Source organism: Arachis duranensis, chromosome 3 (genome assembly GCF_000817695.3).
Source record: "Arachis duranensis cultivar V14167 chromosome 3, aradu.V14167.gnm2.J7QH, whole genome shotgun sequence".
Lineage (NCBI taxonomy): Eukaryota > Viridiplantae > Streptophyta > Magnoliopsida > Fabales > Fabaceae > Arachis > Arachis duranensis.
In genome coordinates this window covers 24,568,318-24,595,485 of record NC_029774.3, presented here as the reverse complement: position 1 = coordinate 24,595,485, position 27,168 = coordinate 24,568,318, and the positions used below count along the sequence as shown (strand labels likewise).

General features: G+C 36.0%; 2 protein-coding genes across 7 annotated transcripts; both read left to right on the top strand.

The window, feature by feature from the left end:
* Positions 1-7,084: 7,084 nt before the first annotated feature.
* Positions 7,085-8,620, top strand: LOC107478164 (uncharacterized). Its single transcript, XM_016098311.1, has 3 exons — positions 7,085-7,324; positions 7,607-7,933; positions 8,084-8,620. Exons 1-3 carry the CDS (start codon positions 7,085-7,087, stop codon positions 8,618-8,620), a joined length of 1,104 nt encoding a protein of 367 aa, XP_015953797.1.
* A 1,724-nt stretch (positions 8,621-10,344) lies between these two features.
* Positions 10,345-26,582, top strand: LOC107478032 (serine/threonine-protein kinase EDR1). 6 transcript variants are annotated; one of them, XM_016098149.3, is made up of 18 exons: positions 10,345-10,835; positions 12,528-12,570; positions 12,672-12,928; positions 14,591-14,794; positions 15,160-15,348; positions 15,428-15,672; positions 16,316-16,429; positions 16,676-16,765; positions 18,757-18,852; positions 19,429-19,524; positions 22,141-22,261; positions 22,956-23,202; positions 23,935-24,058; positions 24,161-24,180; positions 24,458-24,614; positions 25,356-25,644; positions 25,780-25,852; positions 26,140-26,582. In XM_016098149.3, the coding sequence occupies exons 3-18, from the start codon at positions 12,683-12,685 to the stop codon at positions 26,220-26,222; spliced, it is 2,394 nt and encodes a 797-aa protein (XP_015953635.1). In that variant the 5' UTR covers positions 10,345-10,835; positions 12,528-12,570; positions 12,672-12,682; the 3' UTR covers positions 26,223-26,582. The 6 variants fall into 6 exon arrangements, with proteins under 6 accessions (XP_015953635.1, XP_015953636.1, XP_015953634.1 ...); XM_016098150.3 differs by having other exon boundaries at positions 12,528-12,928; positions 16,688-16,765; XM_016098148.3 differs by having other exon boundaries at positions 12,528-12,928.
* The last annotated feature ends 586 nt before the right edge of the window (positions 26,583-27,168 follow it).

Genomic DNA, 27,168 nt, shown 5'->3' with positions numbered 1-27,168 from the left:
ATGAAGATACACTGCTTTGACTTCCCATCAAGTTTGAACCTTTCATCTCTTGGAATGTGAATAAAAGTCCTGCAACTGAATACTCGCAAATAATTATAAGAGACATTTTTTCCTCTCTAAACTTTCTTAGGAACATCAACATTTAGTGAAACTGAAGAATTAAGGTTGATCAAATCTATTGTAGTCCTCATCGCTTTACCCTAAAAGGATTTAGAAAACTTTGCATGAAAGAGCATACACCTGACCCTATCATTGATAGTTTGATTCATTCTCTTTACAACTCCATTATGTTGAGGAGTCTTAGAAATTGTCTTCTCAAACTTGATCTCATGTCCTTTGCAATACTCTTCAAACGGATCCTTGTATTCACCACCATTATCTGTTCGAACACATTTCAATTTTCTTCCTGTTTCTCTTTCAACACTTGCACAAAAGTGTTTGAAGATACCGAGCACTTAGTCTTTAGATTTTAAAATAAAAGCTCATATTTTTTGAGAATAATCATCAATAAAAGTAACAAAGTATGATACACCACCTAGTGTCTTAGCATCCATAGTGCAAATGTCAATGTGAACTAAAACTAGAACATGTGATCCCCTATGAGGTCCAGAACTATAAAATGATAATCTAGCATGCTTTTCAACAAATAATGAGTACAAGTATTTAAAGTTGTATCTTTCACTAGAAGTGAGTGCTTCTTAACTAAGACGCTTAGTCCTTTCTTGCTCAAGTGACCAAGAAGCATATGCACAAATCAAAAGAGAAATCATCATTTACATTCACATCTTAGCACAAGTTTACTTGTAACCGGTAGAGAGTAGTGAGACTATTGTCTTCTTTAGCAAAAATAAAAGCCCTTTTGGTCATTTTGCATTTTCCACTATCAAAAAAAGTGCAATAATCCTTTTGATTTAATACCTTTACTGAAATCTGATTGAACCACATATCTGGCACATGCCTAACATTCTTCAACTGCAACTTGCATGTCGTGTTGGTTTTAAGTCACACATCACCCATACTAATGATATCACACACCCCTTTTATCTCCCAATTTGATCTTGCCAAAATTTCTAGTAGTATAAGAAGTGAAAAATTTACGCCTTTGAGTGACATGACATGAGACACCGAAATCCATAATCCAAGTGAAATAATCACAGACAAGATTAACATAATTTTCTTTATAGGTGATAAGAACATCTTCATAAATAATAGCAGCAATTTTTTTATCACTTTCTTTACCTTTATCTTCGTTTCTTTCCCTTGATTGTTCTTTTTTCAAGAACCTATAATACCTCTTGATATGCCCCAATTTGCCATAATGGTGACAAATGAACTCCTTTCTTGCCTTGTACTTTCCTCTTGACTTACTTCGACTCTCTGGCCTTTCAGAACGGTGAGGTTTTCTACTTTGGCTTCTCCTATGTGACTCTGAAACAAATGCTTCTGAATGGGAGGGGACATTAATCAAACCCCACTCTTTTCTTCTGACTTCTTCATTCAACATGCTCTCTTTAACCATTGCTAACATCAACTTTTCTTTTGGAGCTAAGTTAGTCAGTGTCACAATCAGAACTTTTCAACTATCAGACAAAAAATTCAGTAACAACAAGGTTTGCAACTCATCATTTAATGTGATTTCATTATTTGTCAGTTAGTTCACCATCTCTTGAAATATGCTCAAGTGCTCACGGAATGATTTACCTTCAATATACTTCATATTGAAAAACTTCCTAATCAAGAATGCTTTGTTTTGCATATTCTTTCTCTCATATAACTCTTTCAATTTTTTCCACATCTTCTCAGTATTAGTTTCAATGTCAACATGCGGATACACACTAAGATCAAGTCATTGCCTAATCAAAGCAACTGCCTTTCGATTCAGCTTCTTCTATTTAGCATCGGATTTGGTACCTTTGGATTTATCCCCCTCTACAGGATCATACAAGTCTTTGCTATACAGCATATCTTCCATAAGGGTCTTCCAAATTGAGTAATTTTTGGAATTGAATTTGACCATATTTGGCCCTTGAATATTTTTCTCTATTTAATCCACACAGAAATAAACAACCAAAGTTCTGATACCACTTTGTTGGAAAAATTGAGGTTCAGACAAGAATTTGTCTAATAGTGAAAGCACCAAAAATAATTTTTTCACAACTTATGCGATTAAATAGGCAACACCAAAGATACTCTAAGCAGCAAATATAATGGCAGAAATTAGATAATCAAACACCAGAATTTTAATCGTGTGAAAATCCTCAAAAGAGGGACAAAAAATCTACAGAACCTAGTCTAGTAAAATTATCCACTATCAAAATAATAGGTACACAATCAGTTTTTCTAATAGCACTAAGGCATCTCATAACAATAAAAAAATACATCATCAAAATTGATGAAATCAACATAAATCCTCCATAAAGTGGGTATTTCAAATCATACAAAAGAGAAGATAATACAACTAGCATGTTATATCCTAATGTTCATCTCTACACCAGGAATAACATCCTAAAATTTCATAAGAAATTGAGCAAGTTTACTGGTTCAATAGAATCAAAATGGCATTGCTCTTTTTTCCCAATCTCTTCTTCTCTTTGGCGCCGAAACCTCTCTCTCACTCTCGATTCTTTTTTTTTTCTTTAAAAAACGAGAGACTCAATCTTCCTCTCTCTCACGTTAACACTCTTATTATTATTATTATTATTATTATTATTATTATTATTATTATTATTATTATTATGTTTTAAAGTGTAGGTCCCACTTGAGTTGGAACCCACCAACAGAGTCTATGCTATTATTATAGAGTCTAGAATAGAAAAGAATTTAAGAAAGACTTTTTTGGGTGTCTTTATTACAGGGTAAAGAACATAGGGTATGGTATTTTTTTTTTTTAGATTGCAAAGTTTTATTTTTGTATTAATTCTGAATTTTTATATTTTACCCTTCAATGTAAAAGAAATTTTTTAAGCTTTTGGATCATACTAATATATTTTCTTATATGCATGGTAGCCAAACTCTTCAAACGTTTTCTTAAGGTCAAAGTAATTAACCAAGTCAATGTCTAGAGGAGAAAATCTTTTAACACCCCATTAATGTACAGAAACTCACTCTTATTTTCCTTCACAAATTTGTTCCCATGTTAAAACGCATGGACAATGAATTTAACTATCTATATTTTACAAATAGAAATTTACAAAATTAAAATCAGATTAGGCAAATCCTAAACTATTTTAAACAATTTGATAACACAACTTAGATACTCAAATGATATTAAAATCAGCTTAAGCCATGCAAAAACAACTATTACACATAAACAATGTATACTTATATATACATGCATTACATCCATAGTAGTTTTGAATTTTGAACAAGCAATTACAAAGTCATTTTATCAGATGATCCTTCCACTAACAACAACAAATACAGAAGCTAAACACACTCGAATGAAAGAGCTAACAACCTCAATTATACTATCAAAATTTTAAAAGAATGGTAAGGATTTTTATCTCGATGAGTGGCGATCGAGACAAGCAGCTTTTGCAACAACTTCTCTGTATGCATGCTCTAGCGATAATGTGTTTTACGTGACTACGAGAGTTAACGATGTTAAAACTTTCTTCATAAAACCTAGGCTCAAACAAGAGGTTCTGTGTAATTTCATTTGAATAGAGAGAAAATAAAAAAAGGACTTATACGAAGCTGAGTGAAAAGCAATTCTCAGCTTACGAAACAACGTTACATAATGGCCTAGAAATGCAACATTTTATATCACGATGCAAAGGACCAAATTGTCCTACTTTTAATGTGTCACTTAACGTGTGACTCAACAAGTTAACGACACACGTAGAATGAATCCGTTAACACTTCACGGAACAGAGATGTGAAGGACTAATTTGATTTATATTTACAAAAGTTAAGAATAAAGTTGGTGAATAATTTTTGTTGAGGTCTAAAATATCTATTTTATAATTTCTTAGAAGAACTCTACAGAGTAAAGAGATGAGAGTACGAGAGCGGGTGAGGTAGGAAAACACTGGGTGGGGAAGAACTCTACAGAGTAAACATGATAAAGATCCTAGAATTTGGAATAAAGAAGAGTATCAACGATTAGAGCTTGATTCTTTCTCTATTTTCATCGACAATCTTCGGAAGATATATCAAAACGAGAACTCTTTAATATGTTCAAATGGACAGGCAGAATCATAGACATATATTTGTCGCGGAAGAATAAAAATAGACAAATATTCCTGTTTGCATTCATACGGTATATAACGAAAGGAGGAGAATTGAAGGCTATTGCAGATATGAACAGATGGGTGTTAAGAGGCAGAAGACTATTTGTGGGAGAAGTGAAATATAGAAGGGGAGGTGTAATGCAAAATGGGAACGACAAAGAAGTGACAGAAACCATAAGACATGACGCAGGAAGAAGCGATCCACCGAAAAGGAGTGTACGAGCAATTGAAGAAAGAGAGGTGAGGTAGCCGAGTGGTGCACCAATCAAGGATCCATATAACAACGGATGGACAAAGAAAATAGAAGTGCCGATAGCGAATGAGAATGTCGTCTGGTTGCAAAGAAGTATTGTTGGAGGTACAAAGACGACGATCGACTTCAATGCCCTTCAGGAAAAGATTCATATGGAATGGCCAGGGGTCACACAAGTAAGAGAGCTGGGAGCTTATGAAGCTATGATAACCTTTGACATTGTGTTGAGTGCCGAAGAAGCTTACACCTTTCGAATGAATGATTTATTAAGGTTTTTTTATATGGTATGGAAATGGGATGAGACGGAGAGAAGCGAGTCAAGAAGAGTGTGGTTGGAATGTTATGGAGTTCCATTACATACGTGGTCAACAGACTTTTTTCGCAGAATAGGAGAGCAATGGGGCGAGGTGGTTAAGCACGATAAATTAACGGAGTCGTGTAACTCATTTAGCGTAGGTCGAGTTCTGATTGATACATGTGTCTTTGATATTATTAATTAGTGGATTCACATTACAATAGGTGCAAGCGGATTTGATGTCCTCGTAAGAGAAGCGGGTGGAGAGGTGTATCGAAAAGAATGCTTTCAGGAGAGAAATAAGGAGCTAGGAGACAAACAAACAATAAATGCTGAAGAGATGCAACATGAAGTAAATGGTGAAGTGTTAAATTATGGTGGTGTAAGGCTGGTGGTTGAATAGGATCAGGCGCCTGATCTCATGCTGGAGGGTTACAGGAATGATGAATATGAGAAGGATGGATTAGTAAATTCACTTTTAGATTTGAATGAATGGAATCATAAGAATTTAAATTAGCATTATGGAAAGGCTAATTGTGCGGCATTTAATGAAAATGAGGATTTTCAAGGATCAATGGAAATTAATCAGGAGATAGACTCGGATAAAACAGTAACGTGTGTTTATGGGGAGCATTATTGCAACAAACCAAATGAGAGTATAAGAATGGATAATGGGCTAGGAGTAAGTAATCCCAATAAGGGTGGTAAGGGGACTCAGATTTAGGAGAAGGATATGGGCCTTTGGAATGGAGGATCCAATTGCCTCTCCAACTGGGTTGGGCTTGAGCCTTTTTCTATGGCGACCTGGTAGGGACTGCAGGCTGGGGATGCGAACGTTTCACACGAGGAGATTCCACGAACCAGCATGGCAGGGGATGCGACGTAGCATCGTGTGAAAGGAAACAGTTAGCATCACGAGACAGAGGCGCCTGAACCATCTCGACTGGGGAGGCAGCCTCCGATCGCTGATGCTACGCATGAAGAGCTTGACCGTGTGAGTGGCGCAATGGCTGGGATGCTGCACAACTCGAAGGCTAGGTGCGGACAGGTTTGCTTAGCTGAGGGGGCCGCATATGAGGCGACGACTGGGGGATTTGATGGAGGGAAGAATGCGGGAGGTGGAGCCACTGCTGAGGGAAAAGATCTTAGCCAGTGGAGACATGAAACGGCCCCCAATGCAGCATCCAGAAAAACCCTCTTGGTTAGTCGTAGGTCTGACGAGATGGGAAGGTTGCAAATTGTGGCGAAGGACCCGGGGGCAAGTATAGTGGCTGTTGGGCATGGTAAGGGGGATGACGTTAACATAAACCACAACACACAGAACAAAGATTGGTAACTCCAAGCTGGGACAGGATTGAGAATGCAGGAAATGAAAAGCTTGATGAAGGGTGGGACACAGGATTACAGCAAGGGCCAAGAGGAAGAATACGAGAGCCGTACAGAAGTAGGATCAGAGGCTAAGGCTGGTTTGGTGATGGAAATGGATCTCAGAGGGAAGAACAATAGCTGAGTTGGGAAGAAGAAATGGCTGAGAACAAAGAGGCTTGGAAATTAGCTGTAGAGTCCGGTGCTCAATGCAATGATCAGGAGGATATTATGGCAATCTTACAGGAGCAAAATGAGGCTATGGCCCTAAAGCAACAAGTAGCAAAGAAAAAAGAAAAAATATGAAGAAGCTAGCCAAAAACTCACAAGCAGGTGTGTACTAATAATGTTAAATGATTATAAGTTCTTGGAATATTAGGGGTTTGAGTGGTGCTGGAAAATTCAGTATGCTAAAGAATTTTAAAAATAAGTCTAGATTGGAAATGTTGGGATTGATAGAAATAAAAAAGGAGTTGGTGACTAATTTTGTTGTAATGCGTATTTGGGGTAGTGACAGACCTAGCTGGAAGTTTGTAAGTTCAGTTGGGGCTTCCAGAGGGTTATTGTTAATATGGGATGAATCATTGTTCAAATAGATTTATTGCTATAAAAGGGATAGATGTATGTGTGTAAAAGGGGTTGTGATAAAAGATAATTTTCATCGTGCTGTTTATTTGGTGTATAGACCGCATGTGAGAGCTGAGAAGATCTCAGTGTGGGAAGATTTGAGCTATATTGCAGGATTGTGCCAGGTGCCATTCTGTTATTTGGGTGATTTTAATGAAATTTTACATTTGGAATAAAGAAAAGAAGCGACTAGTTTATCAATGTCTGCTGAGGAATTTAGAGCATGGATAAATGATATGAAGCTGGTTGATCTGGCGTTAAATGATCGGAAGTATACATGGTTTAGGGGGCGTTCGTGTAGTCATATTGATAATGGAAGATAGTAGAAAGTTTGATGGCCCAAGACCTTTTCGGAGCTTGGACTCATGGTTCACACATGAAGGCTTTCTAAGAATGGTGAAGGAAGAGTGGAGGGAATTAGGTGATGTGCAATTCCTAGATAAAATGAAAGCGCTATCAGTATCAGTACGGAGATGGCATAAACAACAATTTGGGAATATAGCTGAGAAGATAAGAAAGTTTGAGGAAGAGATAAAGAAGGTGGATGATATGGTTAGTAGTGGATTTTTTGATGGTACAATGGAGGCAAGGAGAAGGGCGTTAGTAAGATACTGTGAGAAGTGGTATGTCAGACAGGATGTTTATTAGAAGCAAATGTCTAAGGCTCGGCATGTTAATAAGATGGATATGAATACAAGGTATTTTCAGAATATTGCTTCGACAAGAAGAAGGAATAACAAGATATAGTCATTGGTGATTAATGGGAGACTAGTAAGGAATCAAGCGAGAATCAAGGTGGCGATTCGAGACTTTTATAAACATCTGAACCACCAGGAAGTCTTCCCAACTTTGAGATTCAGGGATGGATTAGTCAACTGTCTGGAGAGGGAGGAAGCTAAAGCACTAGAGGTGATGCCATCAGTAGAGGAAGTGAAAGAGGCAGTATGGGACTGCGAATCTTCTAAGGCTCCAAGGAGTGATAGATACAACATAAATTTTATAAAAAAGTGTTGGAGTGAGATTGGATCGAAATTCACTACAGATGTGATGAGCTTTTTTGAAACTGCAAGACTACCAGCAGATTCCAATGTCACATGGGTAGCGTTGGTTCGAAAATTCGTTGGGGCAAAAGAGATAAAAGACCTCAAACCTATCAACATGGTTGGATGTGTCTATAAAGTTATTTCTAAACTGCTGACATGAAAAATGAGGAGTCTCATACCAGGTTTAGTTGGAGAATCCCAGAGTGCCTTTGTGAAGGAGAGAAAGATACATGATGGAGCTTTAATTGCATGTGAAACTGTGCACTAGTTAAAACTGAAAAGAAAGGCATCATTGATTATCAAACTATATTTCCACAAAGCCTATGATAGAGTTAAATGGTGCTTCGTCGATACTGTGTTAGAGAAGACGGGATTCGGTAGTACATGGAGGACATTGGTCAAGGAGTGTATTAGGTCGGCATCTATCTCTATTCTGGTTAATGGGTTACCAATAAAAGCTTTCAAAATGGAGAGAGAACTTTGTCAAGGCGACTCATTATCGCCATTTTTGTTTGTTTTGGTGGTGGATGTGCTCAACAGAATGATCGGGGAGGCGGTAAGGAACGGTCAAATATCTCCACTTTTAGTCGGTTGGGATGATATTGAGTTATCACACTTACAATTTGTGGATGGCACACTATTATTTTGTCCGCCTGAGGAGGAGACAGTGAGAAATTATAAGAGACTTCTGAGGTGCTTCGAGATTATGTCGGGATTGAGCATTAACTTTGAGAAGTTTAGGTGGATACCAGTGAATTACAGTCAGGAGTGGACTAGTCGGATGTGTCAGATGCTTGGTTGCTAGGAGGCAGCCCTACCGGTGAGGTATCTTGGTATTAGCCTAGGAGCAAATCCGCGGTTAGTAAAAACTTGGAAGCCGGTGATAGATAAGGTGGAAGAGAAGCTCAGCTTATGGAAAGCGAAGGTCCTAAGTAAGGTTGGAAAGCTGGTACTCATTAAGTCTGTCATAAATAGCCTACCAATTTATTACCTGAGATTGTATAAGATGCCAAATACGGTTGCACGAAGAATTATCTCTTTGCAGAGGAGGTTCTTCTGGGGGAAGGATGACGGACGACCTAGTATGACTCCTGTGAAGTGGGAGAGGATCCATGCACCAAAGAAGTTAAGAGGGCTGGGGGTGGGTGATGTAGTGGTTCGTAATACTGCTTTACTGTTTAAATGGTGGTGGCGGTTCTCAAAGGCTGACTGTCCAGTTTGGAAGAAGATTGTGTGTTCCTGTAATAGTTTGGACCCAAATCAGTTGTTGTCTACTCAGATTTTACCAGAGAGAGGTGTCCCATGGAGAGACATATGTCAACTACAAATAAAGGAACAACAAGTAAGGCAGATGATGATTGATGGCCTTGCTATGGAGGTTGGGGATGGTAGGACCACCAGATTTTGGGAGGATACATGACTCCAAGTGGAAAAGTTGAAAGACTCTTATCCGAGACTCTTCTTGATTTCAAGCTAAAAAGAATAAGCAATTGGGAATTGTGGGTTTTGGGATGGGATAGAGTGGGTTTGGCATTTTCAGTGGAGGCGGGAGCTCCACCAATGGGAAATAGAAACCTTGGATCAGATGTTTCATGCCTTGCAATCTATTAGACTGATAGCAGAAGTGCAAGATAGAGTGGTGTAAAAATTTGACAAGGAAGGCGTTTATACTATTAACTCATTTGTGCAGGTTTTGCAGGAAGCGACTTTGGACGAGGTGATTCTGAGCTACAGATTCACAAAAGAAATTTGGAAAGGCTTAGTTCCGCCTAGAGTTGAGTTGTTCATTTGGTTTTAATTGGTTGGCCGGGTCAAATAGAAAGGACCGGCTGAGTAAGTTGGGAATCCTGGATCAAAATGATAATATGTGCGTGTAGTGTAAAAAAAAAGTTGAAAATGTTCAGCACATGTTTGTTACTTGTGAGTACTCTTGGCAGGTGTGATGTGCATGGATCACGGAATTTGGTTAGGTGTGGACAGCTCCCGACACTTTGAAAGATCACTTTGAGAGTTGGAGATCCATGCCTATAAGAAAGGAGGTGCGCAAGTACTGGTTAGTTGGATTCTTCTCAGTTATATGAAATGTTTGGCTACGAAGGAATGATGTAATATTTCAGAACAAGACAATAGGCGTTGTAGACTGTACGACTCAATCGTTTCTATGTGCTATGGAATGATGTAGTAACTAACTCATGTTTTTGATGGTTATGCCGGATATGACATAAGAGTTGGTTCGTCTTTTATTTGTCTTGTCTTTATTTTTGTATGTTCCACTTTGAGTGTTAAGCTCTTTTTTTCAAAAAAAAAAATTTCTTAAACACCAATTTAAATAAATATTCTTTCTCAATTTTAAGTTACTATCCAAATATTTTTAATTTTATTATTTAATTTTAAAATTTATAATAATTTTATATATTTATTTAATTATTGTGCGTTTAGCTAATAATTCAGTGGTGGAGTCAATAGTCAATAACTCAATAACTTGATCACGGATTGCGAAGTGGAATTTAATAACCAGTATTTCAATTTTCACGCTAATGAAGTAGCGGCTATTGACTATTGAGCTAGCTGGCTGGGCAATGGGCATGGGAGATCCCTTCCCTCTTACATCTCCAAGACTCCAATCACCCCAAGCACGTGACTCACCACCCAGCAGGCCACCACCCCTTTCGCTCTCTCTCTTGACTCAATCTTATTAGTTATTTACTTCTCTGTTCTCTGACTTCTCTCCCAAACCCACCAAAAGCCCATCGCTTTCCATTAATCCAAAATTCCAAATCCGTTATTAACCCATACAAACAATTCTCTCTCTCTTTCTCTACGTTTCCTTGTTTGCATCACATCACACCTTGTTCCTGTCGTTTTCTATAACCACTCTTCACTTGGGCGTCCGCACGCGTGTTTAATGCCTTGGCCGCTAGTCGTCGTTAGAATAATGATTAGCCACTGAAAATCGAATGCCACTGAAGGACAACCCCGTTTTGCGTTTCAAACCGAATGCTTGGATCTCGTGCCTGGCGGTATAACCTCTCTCTCTCTCTCTTCTTTGTAATAATCATCATTTATCCCCTTTTGGATTTTAGCGATTCTGTTGGCGGCAATTTTAATTCAGTTACCTTCATAATTTCTTTATCCTCCTTTTCTGCATTGGATGTTTGATCATTGATGCTTTCTTTTTTGTCGTATAATCCTTGATGTGGTTTTGTAATTTTTTATATTCCGTTTTTTATTTTTAAGCATGCTTATTAGTGATTTAGATTTTGTATTGAATGATATACTTTGAAATTGTCATTCTTGCTTACTGTCAATTTTGAAACATGACTGGTAGAACATGGAATTTTGACATTGCGTGGTTGTGAAGTTTTGTTTATATTTCTTGATTTTTCTGCTGTTCTTGCAAATCCTGGGTTCTAGCTGCGCCTTTGATGTCCGAGTAATTAGTTTTTATGATTTTTCCCCTCACGAGATGCATGGTAGTGGTGTTGTTATTCTTTTCCCTAACTTTTTGTTTAGATTGCTTCATTACAAAAGAATCATGCAGTATATAAAAGTTATGTCCATAAGATTTTTTTTGTAGGCCTTTTTGAATGTAAAGTAAGCTAATCCAAACATACACTAAATCCTAGAAATGCATCAATAAATCATAGAAAATTAAAAATACATTAATGAATGAGGGACGAAATATAAATAGGAGAGGATTTAATATGAAAAATCTTTCCCTTTTGTTATGCCATTTTACCAAATTGTGTGTAGAAATTGTGTTTGGAAAGAAAAGTGAAATTGAAAATCTTGAATGAAGCTTATATATAATAAAAACCTGAATGGAGAAACTTTGGTAGAGAATCTTGATATACCAAATAAAGGCAGCACACATTTTACCAATTTTGTCGCGGGAGTTTTATATTTTTGTTTTCAAAATAATCTAAATAAAAAATGTATGGAATTCCAATATAGATGCATGTGTCTTGGAGTTTCAATTGTACATGATTAATACATAAAATGATAGTGTCAGGGTTCAAAACAAGATCTGCAAGGATCAAATGTTACATTTTTGTCACCCACAAGAATGCTATTTGATATAACCATACCGTAGTATAATTCTATCCAAGCCTAGTATTGAAGATAAGTGCTACTTTTTAACCTAGATAATTAAATTTGTTAATGGAAGTGTCTTGGTCCTCTTATAGTCATATGATGTCTAAATCTGTTTTGTGAGGATAGATTATGGCTTCAATATATTTTGTTTCTCTGTGGCATACCCATAGAAAAGACATGATGGGGGGTGCCAAACATGCAGACGGGTTTATCCATGACTAACGACTGTTTAATGTTTACTTGTTTTTTGCATGTTTTAGACTCGGGTCATCCCTGTTCTCTATTTCCCCTGAGCTCGTCACTATTGATAAATTCTGTTTTGTATTTGCCTTGTGTGATTACTCTTGGGATCAATTTTAGTGGCTTACCTAGTAGTGTCTGTTGTGACTTGTGGATGTATAGTTCATAGAGAGATTATTGCAAAGGGGGAGCTAGGCCATTTTAAAAAAAATTCTCTTATTTTTGATGGTGAAACTTTACCAGCTCATGGTAGGAAATGTTTTGTTTTATTTGGTATTTATCATTTAATGATTTGAAATTTCTTTGATTTGGATGCTACATGTGATATGGTTTTCTCATCCTAAACTTCCTGATATATTTTTATTTGGTTGATGCAGGTTGCATGGCCCTCAACTTGAAATGGTTGAGGCTACAAAACAAGTAGGCATTCAATTCAATGATTTGTGGTTTAATAACTTCCTTAAACTTTCGTACATCTTTTATGGGTTAAGAAGTGTGGGAAAATGGTTTTTCATTCCAAGTATATAAGAACATGGAGGAGACACAAGAAGATGCAGGGCAGGCAACGCAAAGGCCATCCAGCATGTCAGCGTGGCCTTCAGATTTTGCTGGAAAATTTGGATCTGTTTCTTTGGATTCTCAAGAAACCTTAAATGATAGTGACTCACATAGACATTCTAATGAAGATGTCATGTCACCACATAAAGCATCACAGATTCTCTGGCACACTGGAATGCTTTCAGAACCAATACCAAATGGTTTTTATTCAGTTATTCCGGTGAGGACTGATTCATACTTTACCCTCTCAACGTGGATATATTCATTATCTTCTAAAGTTTCTAGTAAATAATAATTTATTATGTTGAATTGTAAATAATAATCATTGCAGAAAAGTGAAATAAATACTTTTAGATAGTAGAGATATATACCAAGGTTGAATTGTAAAAGTGAAATTTTCCCCTGAAGTTTTCTTTATATATGTATATATGTATGTATATATGTATATATTTTTTCTTTCTTGACATGATACATTTTGATTCATTCATGGTACAAATATTCACGCTTGGGTTATCTCAATTAATATATATACCATATTAAATTCTTAAGTTATTTAGTTGTGGGAGTGAAAGCGAGTCAGGCCATATCATATCATTTGCAATTCAATTGTTAATACCTTAATAAGCTGGGCTTAAGAATCAAGCTTGAGATAAGGATTTGAATTCATTTATCGAGTCAAGCTTAAGTATGTTCAACTCAACATTCCATAAGATGGGAATTATACTTTATACATATAAAATAGTATTGACTCAATTTACCTTTGCTAAAGAATTGTAGGCCTCTCATTGTTTTGTCCCTAAAAGTTGTGGGATTTAGATTCAGAATCAGGGACTTATCAATTTGTAATTCCTATGGTTAGATCTCCTTTGAAGGATTTTTTGAAATCTTGGGAGTGTTGCGGTTGGCCTTATGGGCCTTGCATCTTTTCTTATAGCTTGGTCAGTTTGGTGCATCTAGCTTATTTTCAATAGTTTTAATTGATTCCGTTTTTGCTTGATTTTATTGGAGGGGATTAATTTTTTGGAATGCTTTTGGTGCTTTCCACATGATTGGTTTGATGGTTTTCCTTTGGCCAATATGATATATACAAAGGGGTTCTCATACTTTGTTGCATGTTTTTGTCCTTATAGGACTTACTTGGTCTTGTATTTTTGTGACGATGTCTTATCCTCTTTGTGCTCTTTTATTCCCTTCTAATAATTTTTTTTCTTTCCGTTATTGATAACTATTTTTTAGTACATATATCATGATTGCTATTGTGAATTTGTAGGAAATGGAAGAGAAGTTAGAAGTGAAAATCGAGAAAAGATTAGCACTGATAGAAATGTTGAGGTTTAATTCTTTCTGAACATAGATAGCAGCAGCAACAGTATATATATCCATTGAAAAATAAGTACAGGTTTAGGCTTACTGAAATAAAAGAGAAGTGTGAGAGTGGAGAAACTGGAAAATGTGGTAGAAATGTTTAGGCTTACTGCATTTAGAATTATCTATTAATCTGGAACCAACTCTTCTTTTAGGTTGCTAGGTCAACACTTATGACTGGTTTTTATGTAGTTCACTTGAAATGTGAATAATTAAGAGGCTTACCTTATATTATGCTGAAATTTAGGTTTTTGGAAAAAAACACAAGTTGCTAATATTTAACTTCTAACCACTTGACCATAGAGGTTTTGGTACCATGCTAGGAGATAACATGTTATGCGAAGACTTATGAGTGGTTTTAGTTATTTAGTATCTAATAAATGCTTTGCAATAACCTTATGCTAAGTTATGGTTTGCATTATTGTTTTAGTTCACAGGTGGTATGCTTGTTCTCATGCATAGGTAAAATGTTTTTTCCAACACATTTAGTATCATTGATTAATCTGCTACGTTGCAGGAGAAAAGACTCAATAAATATTTCGATGATATTCCTACTTTGGATGAGCTTCAGGCTTTGAGTATAGATGGTTTTAAGGCTGATATCATTCTTGTGGACACAGAGAAAGATAGAAAGTTATCCATGTTGAAGCAACTAATTGTGACATTGGTCAAAGGATTGAACTCAAATCCAGCTGCAACGATTAAGAAGATAGCTGGATTAGTAAGTACTCTCATTGTATCTTCTATTCTAGATTATTGATCATTGTCATCCAGCATTAAGATTTTCTGCTGTATAAAAATGTATTGTACAATTTCAAATACTTTCCAGTATTAGGTTGAAAGAAACATTGTTCATTTCGATGCTGTTATGCATGCTTTCTGCTTTTTCAATAACATCAATTGCCACCTTTCTTGAAATGAACCATTCAATGTTAATTATAAAATACAAGTTTGTTGGCCTGCATTAATGAGATTAGTGTACATTCACTCTCAGGACTTTCTTTTTATTGCCTACATGCATTATTCAGTTTTCCTATGCATAGTAAACGGTGATGTCAATTTGTTTTGACCTTGTTTTTTATACAGGTTTCTGATTTTTATAAGCGACCAAATGCAGAAAGTCCCGCAAAAGCTGCACTAGAGGAGCCCTCCCATGTGTTTGAAAATTGTGGTGTCCAGTTGCTGGGGCAGATAAGGCATGGTTCATGCCGTCCTCGAGCTATCTTATTTAAAGTATTAGCAGACACTGTAGGTCTTGAAAGTAGGCTTATGATGGTAAGCTATGTTTTTGTTTCACTGTTGCAGTTGTTCTCTACAATGTCAATATGTCTTGTTTCACCAATTTCCTTATCAGGGTTTCCCAAATGATGAAGCTGCTGAATGTATAGACTCTTACAAGCATATGTCTGTGATGGTTGTATTAAATTCTGTGGAGCTGCTGGTTGATCTCATGCGTTTTCCTGGCCAATTGTTACCACGATCAACCAAGTCAATTTTTATGACACATATATCTGCAGCAGGAGAGAGTGATTCAGCCGAAAATGATTCTTGTGATTCACCATTGGAACCAAACAGTCCTTTGTATGGGGTTTCAGAGAGGTTAGATCCTGAGAAGTTTGCAGCCTATTGTCATTTTTGCCCTTGGCTTAACTGCCCTTTTACTTTCTTTAGTGTTTTGGTTGTCACCTGTTCACTAATTTTAGTTGTAACAATCTTGTCCTATTTTTCATATTCATGCAAGTCCTTATGTTTTGTTCAAGCCTTGGAATAGCCATTGATGCATTTATTAGGTTAGGTTGCTTGCATTACATCTTTGGGTGCGACATTTTCTTGGAACCTACTTAACGCTGGATGCTTGTACACTAGGCTGCCCTTTTATGCAATTAAATCCTTTTGTGAGGTTTAGATTGACATGGTACACATGTGGGATTGCACCACATATCCAAGTTAGTGAGGTGAATAAAAGGAATGATACATCACCAAATTTATGCCATGTGTGCAAAACAGCTATCGGCAAAGCTAGTCACATCAGCATCAAACTGACAGGGCGATTTAATTCAACAAATTGAGAACGAAGGATAACATTATTGGACTAAAACTGGTCATCATGAAACAAACAGAACTGGACTTATAATTAACCCCCCCTGTCTTTTTGGTTGCATTTTGTGACTAGCTTCTCCATCTGTTATAGTTATAAGCATTGTCAACTGGCGAGTATTGATTTCTTGGTAACTTCTTGTAGTGTTGAAAGGGAAAACTTTCAGTTCCGAAGAAAATTTGAAGGGTCTTCAAATGTGTCAGGCCTCTCCTTGAGAAATTTGATGTTACGATATCCCAGTCTTGAAAGGAAAATGAGGTGATAACTCCATTCCTTATAGAGATGTTCTGTTTGGCTGTTTCACTAATTCAATTTTTCCCTTTCAGTTGAAGGTTTCCTTCTCTTCTTAGTTTCGCTTGTTTCTTTTCCCTGTTCTTCTTCAAATTGTTTGATTAGGATAATTTTTCTTTTCTTGGTATCATATATGAACCCTTTTGCCTAGAATATCTCAAAGATGTAGAATACCAACTGTTTATTGTTGAATGGTTTTGTCAATTCTCTCAGTTTGTCTCATAGTGAACCCAACATTGCAACTGCATTTGGTCGGCATAGTAGGAGAAAGGTCATTGCTGAACAGAGGACTGCAAATTCAAGGTTATTCATTATTCTCTATTGTTTAAGATGAATATGAGTATACATGCTAGGTTAAGAAGAAATTATTGATAGTATTTATAACCTTGATTTTGTATACATTGTTTATCATGATGACCTTTTTTCACCTTCTTCTAATAGAACGGGTTACTTTATTAGAGAGGAGAATATACATAGAGGATAAAAATTGTCATATATACAAAAGAAACAACTATGTCCAGTGTCCTAAAGGGATAATAAACTATGTGACAGGATATCAGCTGAGCTTCAAAGGGAAGCCTAGCAATTAGAGTTCCTTCCAAATAAAATCAATAGTTTAAAAGGAATCACCAAAGTTCCTAGAATTCTTTTCCAGCCAAGTACAGCAAAGCACTAAAAACTTGGAATAACCATAGAATCTTTGCTGCTTAGTGAGTAGAAAATAGAAACTGATATAACCCTGTAGGGTAAACTCATGATTCCTCAAAGATAACCAAGGGGTTGATATAAAGAGATCTCACCATAGGCAAGTGCAACAAAAGATGAACCCCAATTAAGGATCTAATAAGATAAACATTTTAAGTTTGATTGCGAGCACTATGAGTATTTTCTTGACTACAGATTGACTGTTGGTATTTGTCAGAATTCTAAGGTATAGGACTGTCAATAGCTTTAAGTACTAGACACTATGCTTAGTTACATGATATTTTTGGCAAGGAACAACCAAGGTTGTGATAGATTTGTTGATGCCCCGAAGTCATCAATGATTACTCCTTCTGAATGTGTTACTTCTCATATTTTAAAGTTATAAATATTCCTGGTTGGTATGTCTTTATTTATGAAATTAGTTATTCCTCTGCCTGGACCTAATTGTGTTTTCAAAATGATTCCTTACATTACATAATGATATAATTGGTTTGGCCAGGAAAAAAATTGATAGAGAGTAGAATATGATGATAAATGGAAAAGGGTTATTTCTGAATGACATCACTATTGCTAGTTTAGGGAAAAAGTTTTATTTGTCTTGAGAAATCTGTGATTTGGAAGTGACTGTACAGTCACTATAATCTTGGTTAGATTATTCAGACTTCTGAATGTCTTTTGACTTCTGTGGGATCTGGCACAAAATGACAAGTAGTTTTTTAGAACTAACAAAGTGAAACCAAGAGCGCAATTACATTTTTTTTTTGGGATAAAATAATTTTATGAACAGGAAGAGAAGAATATTACAAAGAAAAAAGCAGAAGAGGTCCTCATCACAAAATCATGAACTAACAAAAGAAGACGTCAAAAGTGCAAGTTTTTCTAATCTCTCTGCATACTTTGAGGGTGGGAGAGAAACTCCTCTGAAATGATCATACACTTCTATAGCAAGTAGAGGTCAAATGCCTAATCATATCTCACACGAAGTTGTCACAAATTCACAATGCCTGCCATTAAAGATGCAAGGGTTATACTCCATTCAATTTCATCAAGAAATTGCATAGTCTGAATACTGCCACAAAGATTTGGCTTCTGTGCTTCTCCCAAAACTAGCAAAACTAGTCAACAATGACTGGTATGAAGTCATAGGATTCACCCAGCAATTACCATATACTAACTAAAGCATTTACAAAATGTCAGACATAGAAAAATGCAATAATAGATGTTGAATTGGTACAAATTTGCAGCACAAATAACATTGCTGCTGTCTGAGTTTTATGAGGAGCAGAGTAGTACTTTTTCATAGTATTGCTGTTGTGACCATATTTCTTTGAAACCAATTATATCTCTAAGAACCAATTTAATAATAATGTTTTACGATTGCTAATGGATGGAAATGTTATCACAAGGACATCACTTATTGATGGAGCCCTTGGCCCCTGTCTTCCCAAAAATTGGTCTGTGCATTATCATTTTGTGAAATTAGTGGCAAACCTATCTATTTGATCTCAAAACTTCATGTCCAAAAATACCTTATAATTAATAATTTGTTCACTTTTCTGTTTGTGTTGTAAACGTTTATGCTTTCACAGTCCAGAACATCAATCATTTCGAGCACACCGGCGATCCATGCTTAGCGGTGATAGGTTAGGATTTAGAGATTTTGCTGATGACCAGAGCACATCAAGGTTTATTCCTTTTTGTTCCCTTTATATTTTCTTCTACTTTGTGATGGCAGGTCTTTTTTGTTCTTCATTTTTGGCTTCTAAAGTTTCATTATTTACTAAATGAAAAATAGTTGCTTGTTAACCTTTCAAGTTTGTTTCTATCCCAGTTTGTGATATCATGTTTTTCACATTTTTTATTTATATTGTGTATATGAAACAATTTTACATCAGCATGTACTTCACTTTTGTTGGTTCTGGACTTATGAAGTTACTTTCCTCTACCGAAACATTGTTGGGTATATCATAAGTAGCTTCAGAATTGGTTTCAGTTCAAGTTTTGATGAAGTAATTATGTTGCTTAGTTTGATTTCATTCTAGAAGAGCTGCCACTGTAAACTGATAAAAATAAATAGAGAGAACAGAGTGTCGTGGTGAACTGGTGCTTAGGGATCTATTTCCTTCTCAACTTTTCGTTGGTTAATGTGGGTTGTTACTTGCCATGCATATGTTTATTAAGTTCATTATATGTTGTTTTGCACCTTTATGCAAGTATATTTTTCCTAATTTTTGAATAGATGAATTTGTAAAAATTTTCAGATCCAGCTATAGGTCAGATGGTGCATCATCTTCACAAGTTCGCAGGATACGAAGAAGTGTCAGTGTTACTCCTGAGATTGGTGATGATATCGTAAGGTTGACTATTATTCTATTATGCTTCTCAATTTTGTACATGTTGAGTGTTCCATCCTTGGTGCTGATCAGATTTATTTTGTGTTTTTTTTTCCTTTTAACTTTTTTTAATTTTTATGAATTTGGTTGATTACACGGTTTTCCACCAGTATGATGGTAGTTTACATTAAAAAATGGCTTTTCAGCCAAAATCTCTCGTAAGTGAAATGGCAACCTAATGCACAAATTCTATCTTTAAATGTTTAATTAGAAGTGTTTTTAGAAGCAAAATAATATAACATATATATGACTCTTACCATGGCTCTGGTTCCTTCATATTTTTAATGATTCATTTTGTTTTCTGTTTTCAATTGTTGAGTGAATTGTCTATTTCCTATATTTTAATATTTATGTTTTACAAGCACATGTTTCATTTATTTTGGACATATGCATGCTCATGGAGAATTGTTGAGTGAATTGTCTATTTCCTTTATTGTGTTAAAAATGATAGATTTCCTGGAGGCAGGGATCATGTTGTCAGTTAATCATATATAGCAAAACTGAGACCTTACTACCTGATCTTGGATCACATTAGTTGAAAATTAATGGTGACACTATAGCAACCGTGTTTATCAAGTAAAATTCTTGTCTTGAATTAGAAGTTCTAAATCAATCGTAAAATCTAGCTCATTGTGGAAAACTTGCTCATGAACCTAGAAAGGCTGTTCAGACCATGTCTCTAGTGGATGTATTATCCAAAGTTACTTACACGCCCAATCACACCCAAGACTAGACATCTAAAGTGTGAAGCTTGCTTATTAGAGTTTTGAGAGACTGAGAGAAGTTCAGAAATGTGTAATGTGCATTATGACTGAGTTTAGCACTGAACTGTGCATATATACAAGGATGAATAGCTTGTTGTACAAGCCAGCCTAAGGGGCAGAATAGTTCTTTCCATCTTAAGTTAGTTTTGAAAGCTGTTAAGTAGTTACAGCTGTTCCATCCTAGTTGGCTCAGCAGTTACGACTAACTAATACTAATAGCCTCTACTTTATTTTCTGTCGACTTTACTATCACTTCACTATCGTGTCAGGAGAACTTGGAATCAACAATTAGAGTAAGAACCAACTCAGTAATGGATAACATGAGCCATGTGAGGAGAGTTCCCTTCTCTTCCCAGAGCTCATACTCGCTGGATGAGGCGCAAAATGATAGACAAGACTGAGGAGGCGATTGCAGTTGGTCGCTGCGAGAATTTGATAGCACCAAAGAACAAAGCACCAATCATCAAGATTGAGTAACATGTTCGGGATAGGGCACAGATGTGGAGGAGGAGGAACCACCAAAGATGATGAGTTTTCTGGAGGTGGAGACAAAGGAGGATCCATCCTTTAGCTCTTATAATTTCTGGACACCATAATAGAGTTTTAAGATGACAGAATTTAGATTAACAGAGAGTAGTTCAGAAATGTGTAATCTGTATTATGACCAAGTTTAACACTGAACTGTGCTTATATACAACTATACAAGGATTAATACTTTAATAGCTTGCTGTACAATCTATCCTAAGGGGTCAAATAGTCCTTTATATCTCAAGTTAGTCATGAAAACTGTTAGGTATTCGGAGCTGTCCTTTCCTAGCGGACTCAGCAGTTACAACTAATAGCCTCTACTCTATTCTCCATAGGCTTCACTATCACTATTCACTAGGCTAACTTACTCTATTATTGCAAGACCAAACATCTACTAATAACCCATATAGAGTGTTGCATGCACTTATGAGGGATGGTTGTCCAAGAACTTACTAAGGCTCTTTAGGTCTTATGTCTAATATAGATGAGACACTAATAGAATTATATGAAGTCTTTAGGACTTTGATTTTTCCTTAGTATCTCTATCTATATCTAGATCATATCTTTCATCAAAGTGGGACTTTAAGGGGGCTGAAGGCAATAGAGAAAGGAAGGATTTAGGCTGGGCAGGGCCTGAGGAGAGTGGTGGCTCTCTAATGCTACATTGTTATCTTCTTTTAAGTATTTTGCTCTTCCATTATAATATATCAGAGACTGGAGAGTATCACCTTGATATCTTCAGCTCCTCTATTTCTTATCCGTGCACTCTTCTACTCTTTCTTCTACTCTACCTTCCATAATTCTATATTTCCATTCTTACACATTCTGTTATTATTCTGTTGTCACTGCCTAGTCCTAGTATTTGTGGTACCTAGCTTACAGACTTCTAATAAGATGATTAATATAAGGAGGGGAAACAATTTAAGAGAGGAAAGCTTTACCTTGCTCGAAATAGAAGCAAGATGCTAACTTTATCCCATAAGGAGTTCTTGTCCGAATGCTTGCCATTATAAATGTGAGTATTGAGCTCCAATCAAATACCCAAATAATGGCATGGTCAAACAGATAGTACACTTCCTCAAAGATCAAGTTTCTGTCATTCTCCCCAAACCAACAATGTTAGTCAACAAGAACTGGGCCAAAGCTTTCTGCCACACTCAGCACACACACTAAGGATACCAGCCAATGTAACCCAAAGAAAATCACCATAGAACAATGAAAAACAAGGTGTGGAATTGATTTGTATGCTGTTTTAATACTGTGATAACACAGGATCTGATTTTTGTAGGGCTGTACGGGCAATGAATGAAGCACTTAAGCAAACTCGTCGTCTAAGAGAACATGGGGATCATAGTTCTTTGTCCAATTCTCTGAATGATAGAACGAGTGGTCCAGATCTTCAGAGAAATGTATGTCCACAATTTTTCCCCTAACAATGGAGTATGCTATCTTTTTAATCTTCTTTCTCTGTCTATGCATCTTTCAGCATCTCCTGTGCAACAGACCTAAGATTTTATTGCATAGTTAAAAAGTATAAGAGAGCAATATGCTATTGCAATTATGATCTTTTTTGTATAAAGAAAAAAAACATTACATATATATTTTTTTTTTGGTGACTAAACATTACATATATTTATTTGTTCATGAATATATTACAAATGATTTAAATTACAATATCTGCAAATTTCATCATTTTATAAAGATTACATCACATTATCCTCTATCTACTCTTTTCTTTCTTACAAAAGAATTACTTTTGATTTAAAATATTATATATATAATAATCACTCTTTTTAAATAAACATTTGGATTAGCCTCTACATGTGTTCTTTCTTGCTCTTTCCGAGTTTTTCATGTGATTCTAGCTCTATTATATATCATGTAGCAGAGTACTTAGGCAGATATACCTTTAATATGGCAGAATGCTAGAATTTTAAAGAGAGCTGGTGTTTATATGTGACTTTGGCCTAATATATGGACTAGCTTCTACGTGTTGCATCCTTGTGATTCTTTTAATAGAAAAAGAAGAGGAAAGGGTGTATCATTCCTTTCAGTTTAACTAGCTTCCAATATCTTCACGTCATTCCCTCTCCATTATCACAGCTGTCAAATTTCCATGGTCATGGTGACAGTTCTCAGAAAGCAATGTCATTACCGTCTTCACCGCATGACTATAGAGGACAAGCACCTGAGAGAGGTGGGCCATCTGGATATGGAGTGAATGCTAAACTGGAGTTGACTTGGAATAAAGTTCTCGAATCACAAATGTTCAACAATAAACCTCTGTTACCATTTGAAGAATGGAATATTGACTTCTCGGAATTAACCGTTGGAACTCGTGTTGGGATTGGTATGTTTTGCTTCTTATTTATTAGATTATTAAAGTTATACTATTTATAATTTTCATGGTGTTATTCAGTATCGTTCTCATGGTATATGCTACAGATTGTTTACAAGGGTTAGTCATGGTGGTTTTTTGAATTGATTGTGAATCACTTGGCTTTTATTAATTTTTGACGTTGTTTTCCCACCACATATTTGTGCTTGGTTGTGACAGATCTAGACTGCTCTGGAGCAAATTTGTCATAGCAGATTGAAAAATTCCCTAGTTTATTTCAACCTGACAACTATTCATTCTTAGGAAGGAAAAGAATTGAAGTTTTGGAATTAATGCAAAAAGCGAAATAGAAATATGAGCCTCAGCATTTGAGAAATAAAAAGTAAAATTAGAAATTTGGATATCCTGTTATAAATATGAACACACTATTTTAGCTAATTTCAATTTGTTACTAACTCACAATATGATACAATTGACGATTGTATGCAAAGTTTGGGAAAAGGCTGCAAAGCATCCCGAATCCGGTGCAAAGCATCCCGGTGTATAAAAGGTTCGGGGAAGGGCTGCACACACACCCAAAGGGTAAAATGTTGGCAAACTTAACCTAATACAAGTCACGGCTTGAATCTATGACCTTGGGTCAAATGGAAACAACTTAGTTGTTTCAAGGCTCCCCTTCCCATAAAAACTGCACCATATTTGACAAATTTAGTTGGATTTATTCTCTGTATCCTTCTTTCCCAGGGTTCTTTGGCGAGGTTTTCCGTGGCATGTGGAACGGCACAAATGTTGCAATCAAGGTTTTTCTTGAGCAAGATTTAACTGCTGAAAATATGGAAGATTTCTGCAATGAGATAAGCATTCTCAGGTATTTTGTGTTGTTTTTCTGTTCCTCGGCAATTCTGGTACTTTGAGAGTATTTGCTGACGCCTCATCTCTCCTTTTTGTATGTGATTTTGTTTTCCTCTAGCCGGCTGCGACATCCTAACGGTACTCTCAAACATCCAAACTAGTTGTTTTTACAGTTATGGTCTCTCACTAACTGGTCCTGCACTTTTTTTTGGGGGGTATATAGATGGTATTTGATACAAGACAAACTAAATCCTTTAAAAAAAATTATGATGACGAAGACTGGAGTAATCATTTTATCAAATTCTTCACCGCTCAATTATAAGGACAATGTTGTTCATATAGTTGTAAATTCTTTAGGTAGTCTGTTTTTGTTTGGAATCTGCTAATATTTATCAGGTGATTAAATTTTATGCAGTTATTCTGTTTCTTGGTGCATGCACAAAGCCTCCACGTTTGTCAATGGTTACGGAATATATGGAGGTGGGATCTTTGTATTTCTTGCTTCATATGAGTGATCAAAAGAAGAAGCTTAACTGGAAGAAAAGGTTAAAGATGTTGCGTGGCATATGCCGGTAAGTATTCTGTTTCTGCATCTTTCAATATCTCTTCTCCATCATAACGCCTTAGTTTTCTACTAAGCTATATGGTTTGTATTGTCCGTTCATGTTGATGTGAGTATGTGATACATCTTGCTTCTGTCTTTCAAACTCTTTTCTTCAATACAGTTTATGATAGTAAAGTGAATAAATCATTTAAGCAAACCCACATACTGGGCCAAAACTTATTTACTTATTTTCAATTGTTGACTGGACAGACTGGACTTGTATCTGGTTCCATTAAAACCCGCAATATTTGTAAGGCTAAACTTTAGGAAGATAACATCTGTTCAATCAACAAATTGGAAAAGTGAGATGAACCCTACTTTAGTAAGCATAAGACAAATGGAAAGATTTACTTTGGAAGTTTTTGTCAGATCAGGATAAATGGAATTTACCACTATCGGAAAGACAGGAACTTTGAGCATCACAAGACGAGAAATTTTCAAGTGCAGTACGACCTTGATTGTCCTGTTTAAATGCATTTGCACACAATTTTTATTATACCGTTCTTGTGCTATTTCATTTTTTGAAACAAACAGCAAAATAAAAGTTTCAATATACAGTCTTTCTTTCGCCTTCCCCACTTTTCTTCCATAGGATGTGACATAATGTGCCAAAAAAAGGATTGTAAATGTCATTTTCGTTGAAATATCAATATTTGAGAGATTTCTTTTGATATGTTAATGCTGAAAAGAACACCTTGGCGGCATACAGGGGCTTGATGCACATCCATCGTATGAAGATTATTCACCGTGATGTAAAAAGTGCAAATTGTCTTGTGGACAAGCATTGGACAGTGAAAATCTGTGATTTTGGACTCTCAAGAATAGTGACAGAGACTCCCATGAGAGATTCTTCGTCAGCCGGAACTCCAGAGTGGATGGCTCCTGAACTCATTCGAAATGAACCATTCACTGAAAAATGTGACATCTTTAGTCTTGGGGTGATAATGTGGGAGCTCTGCACCTTGAGTAGGCCTTGGGAAGGTGTACCGCCAGAGAGGGTATGTTGACAGATTTATTCTTTTTCATGATCTTCTATCTGTCATGCTGCTTCATTGAATTTTTCTTCATTGATTCATCAAACTCTTAAGAATTTTTTTTATTGACTTCTATTTTTCTCTCATTCTTCTGATTAGGTTGTTTATGCTGTAGCTCATGAGGGTTCCAGATTGGAACTTCCTGAAGGCCCAATGGGCAGGCTGATATCAGGTGTCTAAAAGTGCAAAACATTAATGATTTGTTTTATTTCTCAATTTTTTTTTTTTTGAGAGAGTGAGAGGGAGCGAGCGAGAAAAGGGGGTGGGGGTGGTGTTTCACTGCCACTGCACTTATCACTTTTAGGATATCTCGTATCTTTGATCAGTGTAAAAAGATGTACCAAAAAGTGACAATGACGGAGCTGGATAAAAAAAGAAATGGATGAAATATATGTTAATGGCATTATTTTGATTCCATCGATTAACTCGGTATTTCCTTGTGTTCTTTCTTGCGTGCAGATTGTTGGGCAGAACCGCATGAGCGACCAAGTTGCGAGGAGATCCTCTCTCGTTTGGTAGACATTGAGTACTCAATGTCTTGATGCATTGCTTCATGTCTTGTACATACTACATAGTGAACTTGGGTAGAGTTATTACATAGGCTAACGTTGTCGTCGTCGTCTTAATGAATTTTGTTCTGTTTTTCTCTCAAGAGGCTGGGGAAACATGTAATTTGCATCGGTCAGTCCGTTCCCGGATTCCCTACCTTAACTTTCTTTTCAACCAAATCTGTTAAGCGGGGGTAATAAAGAAAGTTGTGTTCTATCCTATTCTCGCCTCATCTTTACGACAAATAAGAAAAAAATATTTCTGGTCCAGGTCTAAAAGGAGAGATTCTATAATCTTTTACGGATTATGTAACTTTGAGAAGTAATAATGCCATTTGGTTTTTTCACAAGTAATTTTTTTTTGTGTTGTATGTTTACATAAATTTTAAAAAAGGAATAGCATTATCAAAATAGGAGTAACAATTCTATTTTGGTAACAAGGTATATGAATTAAGAAATTGTGAGAAATACTAATTTTTCTATTTAACAAATACATTCAAAATCTGAATTTGCAAATTTACTACAATATTTTGACGTGAATAGTGGAAATTGTTTCAAAAGCTAACATTTATGAACCTTCAGAAAGTGGTGGATTGAATCAATGCCATTTTTAACTTAAAAATTGAATTCTGATATCATTGAGAATGTAGGACATTTTTTTATTTTTTCATAAATATAGTAAGAACGATGCGAGAAAGGAATAATGTAACATCAATATGTATTTTGGTCTAGTCTTTTAAGTGTAATGAGACTTGCATGTAGTTTGCACCAACTCGTATTTGTGGTTTCTGGTGAAAGACTCGATAGGTCTGTTTACACTTAGAAACTAAACAAAGATATATGTTAATGTTGCATTATTTCATTTTTTGCTTAGTGTTCTTACTCGTTCAGATTTGTCAGACAAAATAAAAAAAGCTCTTGCACTCAATGATATCAAAAT